This window comes from Engystomops pustulosus, chromosome 7 (assembly GCF_040894005.1).
Source record: "Engystomops pustulosus chromosome 7, aEngPut4.maternal, whole genome shotgun sequence".
Taxonomy (NCBI): domain Eukaryota; kingdom Metazoa; phylum Chordata; class Amphibia; order Anura; family Leptodactylidae; genus Engystomops; species Engystomops pustulosus.
The window spans coordinates 117,471,938-117,491,551 of NC_092417.1; the positions used below are offsets into that span (position 1 = coordinate 117,471,938).

Consider the following 19,614-nt stretch of genomic DNA (forward strand, 5'->3'; position numbering starts at 1 on the left):
TAACTTTTTATCATTGAGGTTCAACTTGAAACGAACTTATGTGTAACCAGAGTACAAGCTTTCCTACAAGAGCAGACATGCAACATTCACGTCATCACTTCCTCTTCATTCTTTACAAGAAATTTACAGTGTGTGCACAAAATCATACTTTCATATTTGGTGTTCACTGTACCAGGTATAACACAGCATATTTAATATGCAAGGATCTGCATTAAGCAAAACATGTTTTTTTTTTTTTCCTCGTGTGTGCTTATAAAAAACGAAGTCACTAAGATGGAGGCCACTAAACCACCAGCAATTTTACATTTATCTACATCCTATATCTGTATCATGAGGTACTGGAGCAGCTGATGTGTGTATTATGAGGTTCAGTAGTTGCTAAGATGTGCTTGATTATGTGTGTATTACAATGTTCTGCAGCAGCTAAGGGGTGTATTATGATCTGCAGCAGCTAAGGGGTGTATTATGATCTGCAGCAGCTAAGGGGTGTATTATGATCTGCAGCAGCTAAGGTTTCTATTATGAGGTTCAGTAAAAGCTTGTGTTGTGTTATGATGTTACACAGCAACTGTGTTGTATATTGTGAAGTTCTGCAGCAGCTGAGGTATGTATTAGGTTCTGCAGCAGTTGAGGTTTGTACAGGCAGTCCCCGGGTTATGTACAAGATAGGGTCCTTTGGTTTGTACTTAAGTTGAATTTGTAAAAAGTATAAAGAGTGAATAAAAATTAACCTTTAATGTATTTAGTTAAAATTATCAATAAAAAAATCGAGGTATTGAAATAATGGAGATAAAGAGCACTCCTAGACAAAAAGCTGCCTAAAAAATTCAAAATTGAAAAGTGTCCAATTCAACCTTAGACCAATGGGCCCTTCACGGGTCTTCTGGGACTATTCTTATGTGTGGATCAATGCTTAATGATATTGGCAAGATTGAAAACAAAGAATAAATAAGATCACTGACCCAGAAGGACTCACCAGTAAGATGACCTATGGTCGAAGAAAAAGAAGAAACACTGTCCCCTGTCCGCCCGCCTCGATGTATACCAGGGCTAGGATGAGGAAGCTGGAACTGGTATCTCAGAAAGCAATTCTGTAGATGGTGTGTTCAAGTTGGGGCGGTAAAGCTGTCGGAAAAAGCAGGGCATTGGGTAAAGTGCTATCCCTATTGATCCCTAACCAGACGGATGACTATTATACCCTAAATGACCTAGCCTCGGAGCCGCAGCCCTAACTGCCTGGAACCTTTCCCTATTAACACTGGCCCTGTTAAAAACCTAACAACTCCAGGGGAAGGTATATAAAGTAACAATTCAAGATAGTGATGTCAGGTAGAGCCCTGCTTAGGCTCATCAGGGGACGTTATAGTCACCTAACCAAGCAAACAGAAATCATATGAATCAGAATTAGTTTCAAGAAGTGGAGGTGCACTCATAGAGAAGTATGATGTAAACATCATTTCCCTTACCTTCACGGTTGGTAACGGGGTGCTAAACGGGTACAGGGTAACTCACATGTGGCGTCAATGCATCCTGTACAAGTGATTCCTGCAGCGGGTGCTCAAAGTGAAGAGCGCCCGTTGGTTGTGTGAACCAGTGGGTCCCTCGCAGTAATTATCTAGTGAGGTCTAAATAAAGGAGTGCTTATTGCCGCTAAACCGGAAGTCATCCCCCTCTCCCCTTTCCGCATGGAGATCGTAGCCCGCTGAGACAAAATTTTATTTTTGCCCCAGTGACAATTGGATTTTCAAAATGTTTTGCTGTAATGGGACCAAGATTCATTATAGACACCTTACAGCTGATCATTGCAACCTGGGACTAAAGAAAAGCATCCAGAGAGCTTCACAATAGGTCATAGTGGCCAGCGGAGTCTGTCTGTAAGTTGGGTGTTGTTTGTTATTCATTGTGGATTGTGATGTTATATAACAGCAGATGTCTGTATTATGAGGTTCTGCAGCAGTTTTTATTGTAATGTTCTGCAGCAGCTGGGGTGTGTATTATTAAATTCTGCAGCAGCTGAGGTGTGTATTATGCTATAAAAACAAAGAGTTCAGGTCAGCTCACTCACGTTCATACCGGTAGAATCGTTGTTGTGGTGGAGGGTGCTCGGAAGGAAAGAGCTGTGTCGACCAGCAGCGATGAACCAAAGATCCAAAAGACGTATAAATCCAGCACTCCAAAGTTATATTATCTGGTAAAAAATCTTGGTAACATTTATTTAATCCATTTATAAAAAGACAAAAAGACATACGGTCCAAAGACCCATATTGACCTACGCGTTTCGAATGATTACATTACATTCTTAATCATGGTCCTGACAGTACACGTAAGACACACACTTTTAACCGGTTCACGCTGATAGCACATTGTAATGAATGAGGAGGAAAATCCCCATATGCTGCCATAGTAGTATGGCAGTATATGATAGGATCGATCAGACAACCTAGGGTTAAAGTACCCTAGGGAGTCTGAAAAATAGTTAAAATAAAAATAAAAAAAAGTTTGAATAAAAAAAATTATAATAAAAAAGCCTAAAATTTTAAATCACCCCCCTTTCCCTAGAACTGACATAAATATAAATAAACAGTAAAAATCATAAACACATTAGGTATCGACATGTCCGAAAATGCCCGATCTATCAAAATATGATAACGGTTTTTCAATGCGTTTAACCTCGTAACGGAAAATAGCGCCCAAAGTCGAAAATGGCACTTTTTTGCCATTTTGAAAAATATAAAAAAATCTATAAAAAGTGATCAAAAGGTCCTACAGTCTTAAAAAATGATATCATTGAAAATATTATCAAATTTCTCAAAAAATGACACCACCCACAGCTCCATACACCAAAGTATAAAAAAGTTATTAGCGCCATATATTGGCAAAATCAAAAAAATAATTTTTGTACAGGAGGTTTTAATTTTTGTAAATGTATGAAAACATTATAAAACCTATACAAATTTGGTATCCCCGTAATCGTACCGACCAAAGAATAAAGTAGACATGTCATTTGGGGCGCTCAGTGAAAGACGTAATATCCAAGCCCACAAGAAAATGCCGCAAATGCGTTTTTTCACCATTTTCACTGCATTTGGAATTTTTTTCCCGCTTCTGAGTACATGGCATGGAATATTTAATACGATCACTATGAAGTGAAATTTGTTACGCAGAAAACAAGCCATCACACAGTTCTTTACATGTAAAAATAAAAAAGTTATAGATTTTTGAAGGTGGGGAGTGAAAAATGGACATGAAAAAACAGGAAAGGGCCCGGTCCTTAACCTCAAACTTTAGTGACAAACACCTCTCTAGCCTATCCAAGCATTTCTTACAAATACATGGAGGGGATATGTCATCCTTTTCAGTTATTGGCATAGAGAAAATCAAAACACACCGGTTAGAGGTAGAGATAAGGAACGTAAGCTCCGCAACCGCAAGGCTTTCTGGATACTGAATCTTATGACAAGGAGTCCTAATGGTTTGAATAACAGAACTGACTTAATGTATCTTTACTAACACAATGTTTTACTAATAACTTATGTTAGTCTTAATTGTTTATGCTTTATTATACAATATGTTATTGGTTACCATCAAGTTGGGGTTTTTTCATTGTACGCATGTGCATCGCTACCTTCTCGATGCGTGAACACGGAGCAATTAATGGAATCTCCATCAGCTGGTATGTGTTTCTCTCTGTGCTTTTAAAAGTGTGTGTCTTACGTGTACTGTAAGGACCATGATTAAGAATGTAATGTAATCATTCGAAATGCGTAGGTCAATATGGGTCTCTGGACCGTATGTCTTTTTGTCTTTTTATAAATGGATTAAATAAATGTTACCAAGATTTTTTACCAGATAATATAACTTTGGAGTGCTGGATTTATACGTCTTCTGGATCTTTGGTGTATTATGCTATCCTGGTGTTTATTATAAAGTTCTACTGTAGATGAGGTGTGTATTTTGATGTTCTGCAGCAGCTGTGGGAGTGTATTACAATCATTAGCAGCAGCTGATGTGTGTTTTGCAGTCAATTGTTGTGATTTCATACTATTATCTGGGATCTCTGGAGAAGCATTCTTAATTCTGGGGGCAACATTTAGTTTATAAAATAAAACCAATTTATCATCCGGGGTCTCCACCACCCCAATGTTCCAAGACACTTTTTATTTTACAAATGGAAGGGAAAATGACAAGTGATTATAAGGTATATTGCCAATTCAATGGCTACAATTAATTTCTGAGACAGTTCTAGAAAAGACATACAGTGTGGGGAATAAGTATTTGATCCTAGGCCGTTTTGTGCAAGTTTTCTCACCTACAAAGAATGGAGAGGTCTGTAATTTTTTTTGTTGGTACACTTCAACTGGGAGAGACGGAATAAAAAATAAATCCTGCAAATCACATTGCACGATTTTGATACGCATAATTAATTAGCATTTTATTGCATAAAATAAATATTTGATTACCTACCAACAAGCAAGAATTCTGGCTCTCTCAGACCTGTTAGCTTTTGTTTTAGAAGCTCCTCCTACTGTGCACTAATTGCCTGTATTATTTGCACAAGGATGATTCCATTCACTGTAATAAACCTGCCCTTTCTAAATGGAATTAAGGTGCAGGTTATGAAAATTCTGCACTTGTTTCTAAACCTTTCCATTTACATTGCAGAGATGACCACTAAATTCCTTTTTGCTAAGCTCATTGCCTGCCTGCACTGTATTGTCCTACCATAGATTACACAGCAGTCTGGCAGCCTGGGCGTTCTGCTGATCAGCTAGAGCTATGAGTCAGGCTATAAGGCTCCATGATCTCATATCCTCTGCAGACAAGCCCCTGGTGTGGCAGGAGGTCACTTCTACAATCACCAGACAATTACACCTATTGTGTCGTCATGGCCACCTTGTTCAACTAAAGCAGTTAAAATGTGAAGTTGAGCTGTTTTACTAACCATAAACCAAAGCTACTCTTTAGATGTGTTCAATGAAAAAAGCCCAGTATTAACCGGGAAGTTTTCTACATTCTTGTTGTATGACTGCAACCAGTTCAGTTCTGTTATGCATAGTATAGATACAGATCTGATGCACTTATTATCCCAAATGTGGGAAAAATGAAGCAGCGACGCTGCCCATTATGGCCGCCCTCTGTTGAACCCCAGTTTCTCTATTTATTCCTGAGGCCTTCAGGAGTCTGAAAACTGACTTCTTATCCACAAAAAGTCAATAGGGCATATTTACCAAGTATCTAAAGTTATAAAAAAAACACTTTGTCTCATCAGCAGTATTTTTGCACAACTTTTAACGTGCCCCATAAAAGTGTCTAAAAACAAATACCTTGTTGCATGTGAACTATAGGTAGCAAATAACTCAAAAACTACTGATAAGACGATCATTACTATTTATACTGTGTAGTCGCATGGTCCGCTTGCATTGCATTTTGAAGTGCAGAAAACAGGGAGGGGCTTCTGCCTATCCACAGAAATGCATTTAATCAGTAACAATCAGTACATGTGGTGCTTGTTACCAATTGCATGTGTTTCAGTGGAAACGCAGATGCAATTGGCACAATAAACAATACAAACGTTACATGTTAGCAAACCCTAATGACCCGTAGAATAAGATTTTTGTGGGAGTGCCTCTCCCACCTACCTGCAAAATTAAAAGCTATACGTGAATATCTGATTAAACACACATTGTATATGATACAAGGAAGAATCACTATTATGTCATCAGTGAGCTGCTTTGCTTATTTCTTTTATTATTCTATGATATACTGTAGCAGCCTGGGACTCCCCAGGTGTGGAATGTCACATAAACTAAATGAATTTCAGACTTCCATTATTTTAGTAATGAAATGCCAAGTTTGATTGGATTGCTTTTGAAGTGATTTATTTATATCATTAGTAAATGCGGTGGTAAGGGCTTGGTCAGCATTTTAAAATTTCAATGGTCACATACCAGCATTTGACGTAAAAAAATATTAATTCAAAGAACGATTGCTGAACAAATCATAGAAAACACCAAACATTGCTTCAGTGATTTTAGATTGAAGTTCTAGGGCCACATTACAAGGACAATTTAGGGGCATATTGCTCTTATTATACAGCATAAGATCAGCACACTGAACTTCCTTTATGTTTCTTTCATAATAATTTGGAGGCATTAATTGTATATGGTACTGCAAGCAGTAATTCCTTGGTCTCTATGCTGCTACATAAATTGCACATATGGTTTGAACACAAAACGCTAAAATGAAGGTGTCTAACGAGGCAACCACCACTGTGGCAACTGTTCAAGGGATTTCAAAAAGAATAAATCATAGCATGATGCATGCTGTAGTCATTACCCAAGCTCAATGCCTGTTGCAATCTCATTACCCAAGCGCTATGCATGTTTGGCTCATTACCCAAGCAAAATGCTTGCTGCATTCTCACTACCCAAGCACCATGCATGCTGCAGTCTCGTTACCCAAACACAATGCATACTGCATTCTCACTACCCAAGCACGATGCATGCTGCAGTCTCATTACCCAAACACAATGCATACTGCATTCTCACTACCCAAGCACGATGCATGCTGCAGTCTCATTACCCAAACACAATGCATATTGCATTCTCACTACCCAAGCACGATGCATGCTGCAGTCTCATTACCCAAGCACGATGCATGTTTCAGTCTCATTACCCAAGCACGATGTCTGCTGCAATCTCACTACCCAAGCATGATGGCTGCTGCAATCAGTCTCATTATCTAGCATGATACATGCTGCAGTCTCATTACCGAAGCACAATGCATGTTTCAGTCTCATTACCCAAGCATGATGGCTGCTGCAGTCTTATTACCCAAGCATGGTGCATGCTGTATTTGTATTACCCAAGAACGATTAATTCTGCAGTCTCACTACCCAAGCATGGTGGCTGCTGCAGTCTCATTACCCAAGCATGATGCATGCTGCAGTCTCTATACCCAAGCATGATGCATATGCAAATCTCAGGCATTGGGACACTGACCAGAGACCAGCAAAGGTGGTCTCTGATCATTCCATGTCCAACAGTGACTTCTGCATCTACAGTCAATGCTCCACTATGGCAACCTGGAACCTAAGAAGTCAGTATCTGCTTGTTGAGCTATAGTGGGGGTATGGCCTACAGGTAAGTATATTACTGACAAAATTATCTTGATCTTCAACAGCTTGAAGTTCAATAAAAGCCATAAAAGAAACAGCAATAAAAAAAAGAATATAAGTAAATTTTTTCACTTTAATTGAAATTTAAGACAAAAGGGAAGGAGGATATGAAAGGTAGTCAACCAACAGACCAAGCCAAATTTAAGGGTTGCAAGTACCCTGAAAATTTTTATTTAAATAAATTTAAAAACTTGAAAAATAAAAATGTTCAAATCATCCCCCCTTTTCTGTAGTACCAAAATAATTATTAATAAATAACTAGTCAAAAACATGTTCAGTATTACTGCATCCCAAAATATCTTTAGCTGTCAAAACTTAAAAATTATTATTCTCTGGGGTGAATAAAAAAAAATGAAAACTTCAGAAAAAGGGTGTCATAATATGATGATATGGTAATTATTATTTTTTGTACAAGAGATTTACATATTTAAAAAAAATTACCAAACATAATTAAACCTATATAAATATTATCTCCATGATCAGAGTGGAGTGACCCAAAGAATATGTGTCAATTGGACTGCACAGGGAAAGGCATAAAACAAAACCTGCACACTTCCCAGTACAGTACCATTAGGAAGCATAGGAGGGGAGAATATAATGGGTATACTGTACGTGTTTAATCCCTGGGGGCTGCTGGGATAAGCAATGACCTTGAGAATGGGGGACTCAAAGTCACCTGAGGTCTCCCATGTGAATGGAGTGCTGATCCTGTGCTCTATTTAATTTTGGGGGCAGCAGGAGCTATTTTTGGCAGCCCCATAGAGGTGAATGTAGCACCGACTGGGTTTCTGCACTAGAGATACATTTATATAAGGAGCTTGCAGGTCTATATTCTCAGCCCAACCATTTGACAGCCGTGCTACATCCTGCTGATTTTAAGATGTCTTTATTTCTCCATATTTCACATACACACAACACACCCAGTTTCTAAGGTGGTCCATTTGCTTTTGGGTAACTTTTTGACGTGAGAGGCCCTGGCGGAAATCCACTCAGATCTCTGTTGTTTAAAACCCAGAACATCCATACTGAAAGACAGCAATTCAGACTACAGAGACATCTGATAATAGAAGGTACCTAGAATGGGCCCTTTACCATAAAATTGTCCGTATACTACCTAACGACTTTAACTGTTTCCCACATTTTTGTTTTGTAATTGCACATAGTAGATTTTAACATAAACCAATTGATTTGCTTTGCAGTTAGCTCATTGTAAATTGGTTATTGATAGATTGCAATTTTCTATTTTCTAGCTTATTGCAAATGCTGTTATTTTCCTTTGCGGGAATCTTATGGGAGCTTTTCACAAATACCACATGCAAGATGCCTCAAGGGACCTGTACAGCTACACAGTAAAATGCATTCGGGTAAAGATGAAACTGGAAATGCAAAAGAGGCAGCAGGTAAGAAATCTTTATTAATAAAATGTACTGTAAGTTGTCATTCTATTTATCTAATGTTAGCTCTTTTCTCTGTGTATTTGCTAAGATGAGTAATTGCCGATGGACTTCCATTCAAGTGAATGGGATCTGATCCACAGTAAACAGTTCTTGCCACTACACAAAGAATGGAGCTGATTTCTGTTCCATTCTGTACATTGACAGATGAGAACATCTGATCTACTGGCCCACAAGTATCAGACCCCTCTCCCCTCCAAGTCTTATATTGATGATGTATTGTAAAGTTCATCTATATTTGTAGCCTGGAAACCCTTGTAAGTGGTAATATCATTCTATTTAATTGTCATTATATGTAGTTACTTGGAGCAGTGCCATTCATCTCGTATTTCAGCAGATTAATCTTTACTAGTGTATTTTGGTGATTGCTGTGTTGTTAACCCCAACACCACACAGTAATATTGGAAGGAGCATATTACTATTAATTCATACAGCAATTTAGCATTATCAGTTTGTTGTATGTTCACTAAAAAATAAGAGATGTAGGATAATATGAGATAGGGCATTAGATAATCAGTTCCCCAAGTTCAAGGGCATGATGAAATTGGAAGCAAAAAAGATGGCGTGGCAACATAACCTGAAAAACGTAAAGGGCTATGTATTGCCAAGTCAACTCTCATCTAGTCCCATCCCAAGTGAGTGCTCCATGGGACAGATTTAACAAGCTGTCTGAATGTCACAATATTTCAACCAATCACAGCTCCCCTTTAAAATATTCATGAGCACTGGTAAAATGAAAGCTGAGCTGTGATTGGTTGCCATGGACAACTAGAAATATTCTGACTTTTAGACAGCTTGATAAATCTTCCCCCATGTGTTACTCCCCATTGCCTCCCTCTTGGTCATTATTGATTACATTGATGTCACTGGTGTCAGTGAAAGCTCATGGAAAATTTAAGGAAGACATGTCACCAGAATTTTACCAACCCAACCAACAATGCCTGATGGTAAAGAGCTACAAGTACAACCATATAACTTAAAACTATCTTACTGTTAAACTATACCTTCATCTCGGGCACTGCCCCGCTTCCTTGTTCCTGATTGACTGGTCTCCCTGCTAAGTCTGTAGTTTAATATTGACAGATAGTCCCTAAGTACTAGTTCCACATAGCAGCATGTCCTGGCATGTAGACCTGTCAATCAGGAACACGGAGGTGTCAGTCAGAATAAGGGGGTAGCCTGGGAGAAACCAAGAGTGATATCCGGGATAAGTAAGCTGATTGGCATAAAAGAAAAACTGTAATCAAGGTAGAGTGCCTCACTAATTTCAGGTGATATGGGGACTACTTGTAACCCTTTAACATCAGGCATTGTTGGTTAGGTTGGTAAAATTCTGGTGACAGGTCTTCTTTTAATGTACCCTTAAATGCAACGGTTGTATTCTTTTAATGTACCCTTTAATGCAAAAGTTAGTCACCAGATTTGTCAAAGTCTAACTTTGCACTGCCTGTTAGTTGGTTAAGTTTACATCACTCTTTCCCACAAATGACCCAATTTACAAGACTTCTTGACTGACAGCTTTGCAGCTTTTGAAAGCTATTGATAGCAGATTGGAAAAGATTACTACAAAGATTGAGAAATCTTTTCCATGACTATACATACAGTGTATACTTTTACAGGTACACTTTATATAGAAATTGCTCTATACTATGCTTCTCTAAGTCTATTTCATATTCTTATTTTATCTTCTCTACTATCTATTCCTCTTTCACTTCCATTTTCTCTCAGTATTTCATGTAAGTTGAGCATTACTCAAAGTAACTCCCCTACCTGGCACCCTTACTAGGAGAGCCTTCTGTTATCCGTACTTCCAGTGTATATATCAATGGAGATGAAGTTGGCCATTCAAGATCGGCTAAAGGAAACAAACGATAATCGGCAACCAGACAAAAACTTTCACAGTTTATATGTAAAGCGACACCAGAATGTCAGGTGAGTGAAACGTCAAGGTATATTTCTAGTTCTGGATTTAAAAACAGAATTGACTGGTTTAATTTAGTTTTTCTTCACCCCTGCAGTATTCTATATGCAGATATCGTGGGGTTTACCCGACTTGCCAGTGACTGTTCTCCAAAGGAGCTTGTGGTCATGCTGAATGAGCTGTTTGGAAAGTTTGATCAGATAGCTAAGGTAAGCTTCTACAATGTGGTGGTCTCTAAGGTCAAAAAAGTTTCTTTTTGGCAAAGGTTTTTCTGGGGACGTATGTCTTATCACTAAGAATCTAACGACTAGTGTCCTACTGGCCAGGAGTCTTACATTTGAGGTACTGTATATATCTGTGAAAACGCTCTATTAATAACTATGAGTGTAACATAAATGGCTGGAACAGCAGTCATTGCAGTAGAAATTTATGGAGCCATTAATATCATTTCACTCAGGGCTTCACTGAGGACTCCCTTATTGTATATACTAAAGGCCATGCAATTTTTTTCAAGTCAATTGAGTAAAATGATATGGTATAGAATTCAATGGTCTTCAAAGTAAGACAATATGGTGGACAATGTTTTGTGATTCTACCCAAGGGCTGCACCTTGCAGTTACTATATGTTCTTTTTGCATTTGAAAGGTGGTCTTATATCCTTGGCCACTGTCCAGTTCAGCTGTTTTTAATATTTTCCTGTTCCCATGACAATTAAATTAGAATTAGAATATTTTTTCAATAGGTTGATAATAATGTGTTTAGTGAGCAGTATTCATAATACAGTATCAAAAAAGTTAGCTTTGGCTGTCTCAAAACAAAAAATTCGAGGTTGGGGTGCGGGCGGCTTGGGATTGTTCAATTATTAGATTGCTACATTTTATCTCTGTTTTTTCCTGTGAACTTTGCCTTGTTTAATGGCTATTACAATTCCGTTCTTGCTCCTATACTCTTGCTCTTCTTGTTCAAAAATAAAGATTTCATTGGAGAATAGAAATGCAGGAAGAATTAGGGAATCGCAGATTGTCAGTCTACCAAGGCTGCACAATGGGTACATTTTAAAGACAGGTTTGTTTTACCACATTTGTTGCCCACTTCATCATCTTGGCAAAAGAAAGTTTAGGTGAAAAAGCTCAAATGGAAACTGAATAAAAATTGTCAGTCAATATTAGATCTTTGTTGTGCTTATTTGTTGATAATTTAATGTAAGGGGTGCTTAGAACATCCTCTCATGAGGTCAGATGTTTGGGTGGAATACATTGGACAATTTCACATTCACATATGTAAGGTAGGATCACATAGGGCAGATGTTAGTACTGCTTTGTAACCATGAACCCTGTATATAAAAAAACGCAACCGCAGCATTTAACTTGCCTTTGGGTAGTCTTTCCTCCACGCGGGGGGGGGGGGGGGCGCCGATCAGGACCCCAGAGCTGCCCTGTGCCAGTGCCTGAAAGATGGCATCTATGACATCCTCTTAAAGGCTCAGTGTCAGCTTATGCATGTTCATAGGCTGCCACTGCTAATACCCTGCAATACATCAGTTTTGCAGAGTATTATCATGAAAAAGCAATCGGATGATAGCTTGTTCATGTCCCATGGTGGAAATAGTAAAAAAGTAAAAAAAAGTTTTTCAATATAAATGTCCATAAGCCCATAAGTCCATAACATGTAAAGAGAAATATAACGTTAAGAGTCTAAATCATAACACAAACCCCACATATATAGTATCACCACATCCGCAACAACCCGTAGAATAAAATTAAATAATTATTGAACCCGTACGGTGAACGCCGTAAAAAAAAATGTAAACGCCCGCCAAAAATTCTGATTTTTACCTATTGAATCCCACAAAAAATGCAATAAGAAGTGATCAACAAAATATGTACTCCATAATAATACTGTTTCAAAGTACATCATGTCCCCAAAAAACAAGCCATCAACCAGCTCTGTAGCCAAAAAAGTAAAAATGTTATGCCACTTGGAAGACGGCGATGCAAAACGACGAATCGACCCATAGAATAAAGATAACATGATTATTAAGCTATATGGTGAACACGAAAAAATTTCACCTCCATTTTGATTCAATTACTATGAAGATCTCAAGGAGTTAACAATCATAATAAAAGCTGTTTCTGATAGTTTGTGGGGTGCAGATTTGAAAATGGGTTGGTTATATAGGGGGTTTTAATGCTAAATATTTAAAATTTCATTCAAAACAGTATTTATCCCCAAAATAGTAAATTCTGAAAATATGGAAAATCGATATTAATAATAATAATAATTCTTTATTTATACAGCGCACACAGATCACACAGCGCTGCACAAAGCATGTAAAATTGGTCCCTGTCCCTATGGGGTTCACAATCTAAACAACTAACAGTATGTTTTGGAGTGTGGGAGGAAACCGGCGGACCCGGAAGAAACCCACGCAAACACGGAGAGAACATACAAACCCTTTGCAGATGTTGACCTGGGTGGGATTCAAACCCAGGACCCTAGCGCTTTGTAAGCCGCGTGACATCAAAATAAATTATCCAGACATTTCAAAAATGCGTGAAAACGCGATGATTTTGAATTTTGAAAATTTTTCAAAAAATGCATAATTTTTTCTTTTTTTATGTAATTGAACGCAAAACTTATCAGCCAACATTTACCACTAAATGCAAAAACTATCTCAGAATCACTTTGATAAGTAACAGAGTTCAAAAGTTATAACCACATAAAGCAACGCATGTCGGAATCCAAAAAATGGGGCTGAGCCTTAAGCTGTAAAATGGCTGTGTCTTTGAGGGGTTAATCATTGCTTCATCACAACCCTTGTTGAGCTACCTCCAACTATGCTTCCCATTACACTCACAATTCCCAGAACAACCCCCCTAATTTCCTCCTTTCTCCTTATAGGTGTGGTTTGGTGTCAGGGACTATTTATGGCTCTTTCACTTTGGCGTTTCTTTCAGTGATTTTTCGCTGAAGCCATTTTTGCTTATTCACACATACATATTATATACATTATTATATACATGTTGTGTATATATATTGTATGTATTCTATACATGGATCTATATTTCTGAACTTGTGGGGCTTGTATAATTGTGTATTTCTGGCTGTACAATTAACTATGATCAAACAAAATAAGCAATGACAGAATTTACAATTAGCTTCTAGATCTTCCCCTCAAAATGTATAAACCCTTATCAAAAGAAGGCTATGAACCTCAAAATACTGTTTTGCAAAAATATAAATTAACCTACCGTATTTTTCGGACTATAAGGCGCACACAAAATCCTTTGATTTTCTCAGAAATCAAAGGTGAGCCTTATAGTCCAGTGCACCTTATATATGAAATGTACTTACAGCTGCCTTGAACTTTGCACAGGTCTGCCACCTGCTGGTCATTCATCCTTATAATCAGGTGCCCCTTTTATATGAACCTAGATGTTTTAGCAGGGATTTTTTGATGATGTGCCTTATAGTCCAAAAGATACAGTAGAGAAAACAAGGCTTCATATAGCTACACAAATGAAAGAAGTTAAATATTACAGTGCGTAAGAATATAATATAAAGAGAAAATGCAAAGACCCAAAATAGTTCTGTTCTCTATCAGCTGATCCATGGGGATTCAGAGTGTTGGACTCCAGTCTGATTGATTACATGTTTTATGGATATGTTATCACTATGGAGTACAATTTACATAGATATTTAGTCTTTATATTAATATTTTTCACATTGTATTTTTACCTTTTATGTACAGTATTGAAGAGACATTGTAATACACAATATCAGCTTTAAAGGGAACCTGACCGCAGAAATTGACCTAATAAATCACTACCAGTATGTTGGCAAGCAGCTGAAAATCTTCCAGATCATGTTTCTTTCATGACCCAGTGTGGTGGCATCATCTGGAAACTTCACTTTAAAGTGAGATGTAAACTGGTTGTATAAAGTCAAGGAGGTGGATATTTTAACACTGAAGTCAAGCTCTCTATTCCTCAGAAAGCTTTGTAATTGATGGTCCTGTGTCCAGAGACATCACTATACAGATCTCTTGAAGTCTGATGCATGATGTCAATCACAGAGGAGGAGGCGTTCAGAGCTTCCCACCTAGACTTCAGTGTTAAACTCTCCACCTTCTTGACTTTATACAACCAGTTTATATCTCACTTCAAAGTCTATTTTCTAGATGTTGCCACCACACTGGACCATGAAAGAAACAAACAGTAGAAGGTATTACGCTGTTTGACAACATACTGATAGTTGTTTATTAGGCCAATTGCTGCTGACAGGTTCCCTTTAATTGTCATTCAGGAATTAGCAGCTCCATCATTTAACTTTTATGTTTTAATCTTTTACCCAGGAAAATGAATGCATGAGAATTAAAATTTTAGGGGATTGCTATTACTGTGTGTCTGGTCTACCAGTGTCTTTACCCAACAATGCAAAGAACTGTGTCAAAATGGGACTTGACATGTGTGAAGCAATAAAGTAAGTATGCATATATAACTGTGGTATTCTAATTCCCAAAATATAAGGCGAGTCCTATTCCTGCCTGGCCTTGAGGTGCGGCCCTGGCCGCACCTCAAGGCCAGGCAGGAATAGGACTCGCCTTATATTTTGCAGTGCGGCTGCCCGGTTCAGACATGCACAATGTATTTTTATTGTTGCTGTGAGCTAGCTTCCTTTTTTGCAGCTAGATCATGGCCGCCATTTGTGGATGGGTGCATGGAGTCTTTGAATGTACAATTTTTTTTTATCTTTCTATCTCTAAAGAAAGGTGAGAGAAGCCACAGGAGCAGATATCAATATGCGGGTTGGAGTGCATTCTGGCAATGTTCTCTGTGGGGTTATTGGACTGAGAAAGTGGCAGTTTGATGTTTGGTCACATGATGTCTCATTAGCCAATCGCATGGAATCTGCTGGAGTACCAGGGTAAGACTAGGCTTTTGTTTTCAACTATCTTAAAATTTTTGATAAAGATACAGTTATGAGCAGGTGATCGGTGTGGGTCCAACTGCTGGGACCACCAACAATCCCCCAAAAATGGGTTTCTGACTAATTCATGTGTCCTGCTGTCCTGATCTAATCTCGCCTCGCACTGTCACTGTCAACAAGAGTGCAGGAGATTTCATGTACTGTATTTGATGTTTTATATTTTCTTTTTTTAGTCGAGTTCATATAACAGAAGCAACATTGAAACACTTAAATGGAGCATATTGTGTAGAAGATGGACATGGAGAACTCAGAGACCCATACCTGAAAGAAATGAACATTAAAACCTACCTCATCATTGATCCAAGAGTGAGTATGGTGCTTATAGCTAAAATAAATTATATTGTGACAGAGCCTTAGTGGGCACCTTCATGGGCCGCCCTCCAGTGGCCACACTGACCCCCCCCCCCTACAGACACACGGACCCCCTCCTGCAGACACGCTGACCCCCTCCTCCTCCCCCTGCAGACACACTGACACCCCCCCCTGCGGACACACAGACCCCCCCACCCCTGCGCACACACTGATCCCCTCATCACATACCGTGCGCAGCGCCGCTTCGGAGGCACCAGGACAGGTGCTTGTGCCAGGCCTGTTTGTAGCAGTATGGGCATTACCAAAGAGCCACCTCAATCATAGTGTGTTGTCATGGGTTACCACCCTTTGCTACAGGTCAATGGGTGCAATTTCTAATCCGTTTTAATATCGAGGGTGTAGGTTTAACAGAGATATGAACAGAGACTGTGCTGTAAGTACTAACAGTCCTTCCATGAAGTGCTAGGTCCTCAAACTTAGGCTCCTTTCACACTGATATTTTGGGGACGTATATCCGGCTGCAAATTTCCGGCCTGCTATATGTTCCCATATACATATGGGGTGCCGGGCCCAGTACAGTGACCAAACATACATGCTCTATCTTTTTTCAGCGTTTATGGCCGGACTATGGAGAGGGGAGGGGTGAGCAGCGCTCTTCAACTGTATGTTTTTCCTGGCTTAGAGAGTAGGGCTCAGAGCTGATAATTCTCCTCCACGATGACTATTAATATTATTATTTATAGAGCATCATTATTTCCATGATGTACATTTAGTAATTATGTAAAGAGCAGAAAAAAGGAGTACAAAAGACACAAAACTAGACTGAGGGTGCACAATCAAATTGGGAGGTTAGATGGAAACCCTTATGAATAGGGTTTTCTCATGGAATATTGGTGCCATTGAGGGGAATAGAACCTACAACACAGTCATATTCAAGGGGAGACATTCACTTTAACTTTGATTTACATTGTGTAATCAGAGGGATGTATTTCATGCAAATACATAGTGTTTTGTATTAATTCTAGTCAAAGGAACGTCACATCCAGAACCACCACATCTCTAGGACTCGAGTAAATGATGGTCTGAAGGTACGGCCATCAGTGAGGATGACAAGATATCTGGAATCGTGGGGGGCAGCAAGACCATTCTCTCATCTTGACTCAAGTGAGCCTTCAACTGTGATACCAGTTACTAATGGAAAGCCGAAACGGGTAAGTAGCTTTCTGCAATATTGCTATTTTTGACTTTGTTTTATTTCAGTGATTTTATTATTAAAAATACTTTTAGGACTACACCTTACTATGTTAGTCTTTGTAATAAGGTAATTTGAGTTGGAAATATCAAGGCATTTAACATGGAAAGATGACCCTGTGGACAATTGCAATTTTGAATTCTAGTTTTTGTGAACAAAACGGTTAGTTAGTGTATTCACATGTGGTTGATCATTCCTCCTGCAATGAGAGGAGGTGCCTATTTTGCCACCAAACGTAACAGAGAATGGACCAACATTTAGTGTTGTTGTAGGGGCGAAATAATGGGAAATGGGGTTAGCATTGAAAATGTATTAAACTTATTGATTGACTGTAACTATATACAACTATACAAAATAGTTAATATTGTGTATTTTTTTTTTTTTTTTTAGGAAATTGCACTTCAAAACATGGGGCGCCAGTTTAACACAGAAAGGTATGGTAAAATGAATTAAAGTGCTATATGTTTTTACTCCATACTTATGACAGATTTGGGTTACCATTGTACCCGGATTTATAGAAGAATATATTAAATGCCCTTGTCTAAATTAATAAGAGTCGGACAAACCAATTTTACCCATTGCCCAGGTTTAGGACAGTAAATGAGTTAATCGTATCCTGACAGCCAGGGCACAGATTTACCCCCAAAATTGTCATAATGAATGTAAATCACATACATAGATGGGTGCTATATCACACAACCAAGAACCAATACATATAGGGACACATTTATTAAAAACAGTACAAAATGTGCAGTAGGCAGAGGGCACCATATTCATGATTTGTGGCACACCTTCTTCATGAATCTGGTGCATTCTGTACTGCTCCGACAGATTGTACAACTTTTTATGGTGCACTTTTAACATGGGGCCTGCAGCACACTTCTGTTGGACTTCGCATGTTAAATGTGGTGCACAGTCCGACTGAGCACCGGGACGCCCATTTCAGTGACGAAATTTGTGTCGCGTGAAGATTAGTACAGCCGCGACACAAAAGGGCATGGGGGCATATGTGGTTCGGGCACTTTTTAAATAAATGTGCAAGCAGTTTGCACATTCTCTCAAGCGCAAAGTCCAATATAAAACTGGCACAAGGTCATTAGTAAATGTCAGAAACCACATCTTCATTTTGCTACATAATGGGACCGGGCATCAAGCCCTCCACCCTTACATTACGGAATTGCTCCCAAATACATTAAATACCACAAGAAAAATAAGGAGTCACACAATTCTCCAATAAAATTACATAAAGTTTTTTATTTCATTAACATATTAAAATTACACTGGATGTTAAATGGAGGATATCCAATAATAATGGTCTGAGTATGCTGCCCACCTCACTAACCAGAGGGTATGTTCACCATAGTTCAATCACAGTTATTGCTTATTTCCCCAATAAGTACAAATAAAGTGCATACATGCCTGGAAACCATCTACTTAAGTATAGCAATTTCGCCTTGGTGAAACTTTAAATAAAAGAGCAGTGTCTTACCCATGATGTAGTGTAGGTAGGGACAACTCCCAGTGTCCCTACCTACACTACATCATGGGTAAGACACTGCTCTTTTATTTAAAGTTTCACCAAGGCGAAATTGCTATACTTAAGTAGATGGTTTCCAGGTATGTATGCACTTTATTTGTACTTATTGGGGAAATAAGCAATAACTGTGATTGAACTATGGTGAACATACCCTCTGGTTAGTGAGGTGGGCAGCATACTCAGACCATTATTATTGGATATCCTCCATTTAACATCCAGTGTAATTTTAATATGTTAATGAAATAAAAAACTTTATGTAATTTTATTGGAGAATTGTGTGACTCCTTATTTTTCTTGTGGTATCATTAGTAAATGTGCCCCATAATAATTACATAAAAATGTTTGATTTTAGGACTGTTTCACAAAAACGGAACCAGGAGGAGGAACTTCATGACAGAATGCTCAACACAATTGATGGCCTCAGTTCAGTTAAGTAAGTTCCTTTAAAAATTAACAAACAAGTACTTACATAACCCAGCTGCAGCACCATGATTTTGTTCCTTTAGAAAACCATACCCAGAAACTTGTTTCTTCTATAAAGCCATTTTTTCTTGGGTGCTTTGCTGACTTAATGTGTACGCTTTAATGTCCATGATGAACTTGGGGCTCTCCACTTGTAAGTCTTTTAGGGCTCTTATTTTAAGAGGTTTCTACAATCTTAAAAGCTTATAGCATGTCGCTACAATGATGGGACCCTCAAACAGCCCTGATAATTAGGATAATAATTACTCTTTATTTAATTGCAGCCAATTGGTAAAATCAAAAAGGATTTTTTTGCTCATTAATGTGCACTCTTTTTGTTAATTTATTAAACAAGAAAAACTGAAATATTATACAGTCATAAGTATTCAGACACTTTGCTGTGACACTCATATTTAACTCACACGCTGTCCATTTCCTTCAGTATATCTGTATACACGTCCCTTTGCTTGGGAAACGGGTGCACAAGTAGGGTACCACCCTGATTCAATA

At 38.4% G+C, this 19,614-nt stretch overlaps 1 protein-coding gene across 5 annotated transcripts in view; it reads left to right on the top strand.

The window, feature by feature from the left end:
• ADCY7 (adenylate cyclase 7) overlaps window positions 1-19,614 on the top strand; it is a 145,279-nt gene that overhangs the window by 100,730 nt on the left and 24,935 nt on the right. For all 5 annotated transcript variants that reach the window (XM_072117686.1, XM_072117685.1, XM_072117687.1 and 2 more), the window contains 9 exons: window positions 8,428-8,577; window positions 10,418-10,563; window positions 10,650-10,761; window positions 14,907-15,034; window positions 15,320-15,478; window positions 15,715-15,847; window positions 16,879-17,064; window positions 17,496-17,539; window positions 18,995-19,075. In XM_072117686.1, the coding sequence (XP_071973787.1) occupies window positions 8,428-8,577; window positions 10,418-10,563; window positions 10,650-10,761; window positions 14,907-15,034; window positions 15,320-15,478; window positions 15,715-15,847; window positions 16,879-17,064; window positions 17,496-17,539; window positions 18,995-19,075 (1,139 nt within the window). The remainder of the gene's footprint in view (window positions 1-8,427; window positions 8,578-10,417; window positions 10,564-10,649; window positions 10,762-14,906; window positions 15,035-15,319; window positions 15,479-15,714; window positions 15,848-16,878; window positions 17,065-17,495; window positions 17,540-18,994; window positions 19,076-19,614) is intronic.